This window comes from Perkinsus marinus, assembly GCF_000006405.1.
Source record: "Perkinsus marinus ATCC 50983 genomic scaffold scf_1104296935302, whole genome shotgun sequence".
NCBI lineage: Eukaryota > Perkinsozoa > Perkinsida > Perkinsidae > Perkinsus > Perkinsus marinus.
Genome location: NW_003214508.1, coordinates 1,389,207 through 1,392,705, shown reverse-complemented (window position 1 = coordinate 1,392,705; position 3,499 = coordinate 1,389,207). Strand labels below are relative to the sequence as shown.

Here is a 3,499-nt window from a genome sequence, read left to right as displayed (position 1 = left end):
ATCATCTCATACATGTGTCGGTCGTGAGTGTTCACGGAACTGTCCCACTCGTATCATACACCCTATTTCATGACCTCGTGTGGTCGATTGCCTAATGTAACCTTGCTCTGAATTCGGCAATTTTTCCAGCTTGGACAGATCCTGCATCCTCACACTGCTCTTCTTGTGCAGGTTTTGTGATTGTTATGAGTAACTCCTCGGAGATTGCGGATGGCACGAAGGGTAAACCTGGCCCTTTGGACAACTATGAACTCTATGCTGTCGTAAGCTGGGTTACTATCATAGACGAACTCTTGTACGAGTTACTGCCAGGCATGCTCAGTTCATTGATCACGCGAAGCGCAGACGAATCATTTGAAAAGCTGTTTATGACGTAGCAATGAAAGTCATGTCATGATTTTTTCCTCTTTTTATGATCCGAAATAAACCATAAAATTTGAACTACGACACTCATGTATGAGTATGTGCGTAAATCGGCTAGTGAGCTTTTTTCACAGTCCGTACAGTGGTGTAGTTTCTAGATTCTGGAAAACGAATTCGATAATCACCGAATCTCATTTTTGTCCATAGAGCAGTCTGGCATATTTAGGAACTCGCGAACGCTACATCGCGTATAGCGTCATGAATTCAACTGCAATAGTCCATACCTTGCTTTTTTCAGAATTTCGCATCGAAGGGTACGATGGGCCTCTTCTCTGGATTTGTTCCAGCCATGGTTTTGTTCAAGAGCCCTCGACTAAGGCTTGCCGCTACGGCCGTTGGAGCAGGAATCGGTCTCGGCTATGCATGGTGCCAAAATGATTTATATTCAGCTGATCGTAATAACAAAGCGGACTGGTCAACCTCCGTGTCGTAGCCTTATCTCCGAGTGAGCGCCGCGTATCGCGATTCCGGAATGAGGAACTTTCGACAGCTTTAATGAATTCCAACCTCTATTGCACTCCGCGCATTGGCGTGACTTGTTCTATCTCAGCCAACTCTATCGTCCTGCCGGGTACTTTCGAGGAGTATATGAATCGTTTGACGGGGTTGGTCAACTCCAAGCTGCCAGAGCAACTGAAAGTGAAATGATGTCGGCTGAACTGGAGCAGCTTATTATGCAGTACGAGGCTGTGATTGTTCGGCTGCTGGTGTGAATGGCGTATGTGCTGCATCATTTTTTGCTCACAACGACCGTGTCGAGTTGCGATGCTCCCATGTTAATCACTAACTGTCTAATGCGGTATGCATTATGTCTACCCAGTGCTTCATCTATGTTGATCACCATCAATGCCGGATCATTGTCTCCGCGCACAAGGGCAGGGCAGACATCGCCATTCTGAGTGTCGTGTCAACAAACTGTCATCCGTTCGCTGTGTGATTGGTTCTATGCATTCCGATTGGTTGCTCTGTGTGTCTCTAGCAGTCTAGGGACTCCCTGAACAGTCTGCTTGTATGTCATCCCGTATGCTTCGGCCCTCCTCCCCAGCACCGGATCGTGGTCGTGGTTGCCGTAGACTTAGTAGAGTAATGAGTAGTGCCAGCACAATGGACAGCCGGGGGTCCTTGCGAGTGGATCGTCACTACAATAGGGCCGGACAAACTAGTACACTACACAATCATAATGAACTTCGATATTCAATGAAGAAGAGCAGCAGTGAGTGGTCTGCCACAGCTAAAAGGCCCAGCAGAGCCGCATACGACGTGAGTAGCGCTCAGCTGGCCCGGAGAATGGCCAGGGTGGTGCAGGGACTTGCTCGGGCCTTGGCACGACTCAATGAAGGAGCAGATCCAAGCGATTGGGGTATGAGCTCACGAAGTACTACGGCAGGAATAGTGTCCAAAATGATCAAGGATGATAGAGGTGCTGCTCGTGAGCCTTCCCCGATGTTCGTGATGTGAGTAGGGTGGGAGGCTTTAGAAAGCGAGATTAGCATGTCTCTCTCGGATCGGCGGTCAATCCTAACGTGGATGCTCGAGTCTTTGGACGCTCTCAATGTAATGAGACCCGCTGCTGTGGAATACCCCGTAGTGGTGTTCCGTTAGCTCGACGATGCAGTCCTGTTCTCGGCAATTGCTATTACAGACCGGTATGGCTCCCAGCTCTCTCGGAAGCACCGTTACTTCACTTCCACTTCTGCTATTTTCCTCACCGGAGCGGATCTCCAACAGGTCAGCCTTATTCTGACTAAAGAGGTTCAGTGCATGTTTAGGCAATAGTAGCATCACTCTGTATAGCACTCAAAGTAGCAGATACGTTTGACGGAAAAGATACTCTCGCGAAAGGTGGGTACTATCTCAGCAGAATGCCATCCTGTTGGTCTGGCTCAGGAGTCACCGTCGGCGATTTCCTCGCGCATCTGTCCGGTTATGTGCTCCCTCCTAAGCAAATCTACACTGTGGAGGCGGTCATCCTTAACGAACTCAATTTCGATGTCTATAGCCAGACGGCGGAGGTAGGCACTTCCACGTCCCTCAGTGCATCATTGTTTCGTATCAGAATGTTATCAGAAGCGTCTTTTCCGCCTATTGCCCGATGCTCGGGTCCGAATCCCTTCCTCGGGAATATTGGTTAGCACAGTACCTCATGGAGGTCCAGGCTCTTTCCAAACCTCTATCGGTGCTGGATACGCAAGCCAGTTTGGCAGCCGTCTGCATTGCTTGCGAGGTTTGCGGTGCTCGTAGTCCCGTTCTGCTTCCCTATGATTTCAATCGCATCCGGAGAGAACTACTCAGGGTATGGCAGTCTCGGGCCCGCAGTCTTGGATACGCTCTATCTGAAGCGCTCGATAAAAAGTATGCATCTCCGAAGCGTCGATGTGTCAGCTTGATCTCTTTGCATTATTACTTTGAAGAGGCAGACTACTATTGCTCATGATATAACCCTCAGCTTAGTACTCCTGAAGATTGGTTACTGGCATCTCTGAGTCGATGCTGCTACAGCTAAGCAATGACCGTTTATCCCTGCACCTCTATACAGTGTGGCTTGTCGATATATTCGCGACGACTTTCGACAAGTGTTAGTATTTCGTCGTCGTGTTTATATGCTTGAACATTTGTCAGTCCTTCGCCGTCTTGAAGTGGTGAATCTTATCCTCTATATATGCCTGCTTCGTATACCTATTTATACATGGCTATGTTGTAGTACCAGAAGTAGGGGATATATATGAACTCCTGCGACAATAGTAGTCACATACGTATCATTGTGGTTCACCATTTACATGAACTCTCATGTCACAGATTGCTGCAATAATGCGACTGTGCAGAAGAGTGATCGACATGTCATTCTCTCCAGCTACACATCCTTGCTGTTGAGTCAAAGAGAGTGAGTGATCAGCCGTGGACTGAGTTTGATGCTGAAAGACTTACAAACTGTGCCGCGCAATCGATGCAATAGAAACAGCGCATATCGTACTCCACACGGGAGGACTACTACCATGCCATCACGTACATGTGTGTGTGTCAGTTTGAAGTCCACGTACAGTGTACGTAGTGTGTATGTCGTACACAGTAACAGTAT

The 3,499-nt window shown here is 48.2% G+C and overlaps 2 protein-coding genes across 2 annotated transcripts in view; one reads left to right on the top strand and one right to left on the bottom strand.

The window, feature by feature from the left end:
* Positions 1–1,824: 1,824 nt before the first annotated feature.
* On the top strand, positions 1,825–2,857 carry Pmar_PMAR003736 (hypothetical protein; the record flags this gene model as incomplete). Its single annotated transcript, XM_002784430.1, has 6 exons — positions 1,825–1,852; positions 1,901–1,977; positions 2,026–2,151; positions 2,193–2,265; positions 2,311–2,435; positions 2,480–2,857. 6 exons carry the CDS (start codon positions 1,825–1,827, stop codon positions 2,855–2,857), a joined length of 807 nt encoding a protein of 268 aa, XP_002784476.1.
* A 242-nt stretch (positions 2,858–3,099) lies between these two features.
* Positions 3,100–3,499, bottom strand: part of Pmar_PMAR003735 (hypothetical protein) — a gene marked incomplete at both ends in the record, with an annotated part of 2,634 nt that continues 2,234 nt past the window's right edge. The window contains one exon of the mRNA XM_002784429.1: positions 3,100–3,153. Within this exon, the coding sequence (XP_002784475.1) occupies positions 3,100–3,153 (54 nt within the window). The remainder of the gene's footprint in view (positions 3,154–3,499) is intronic.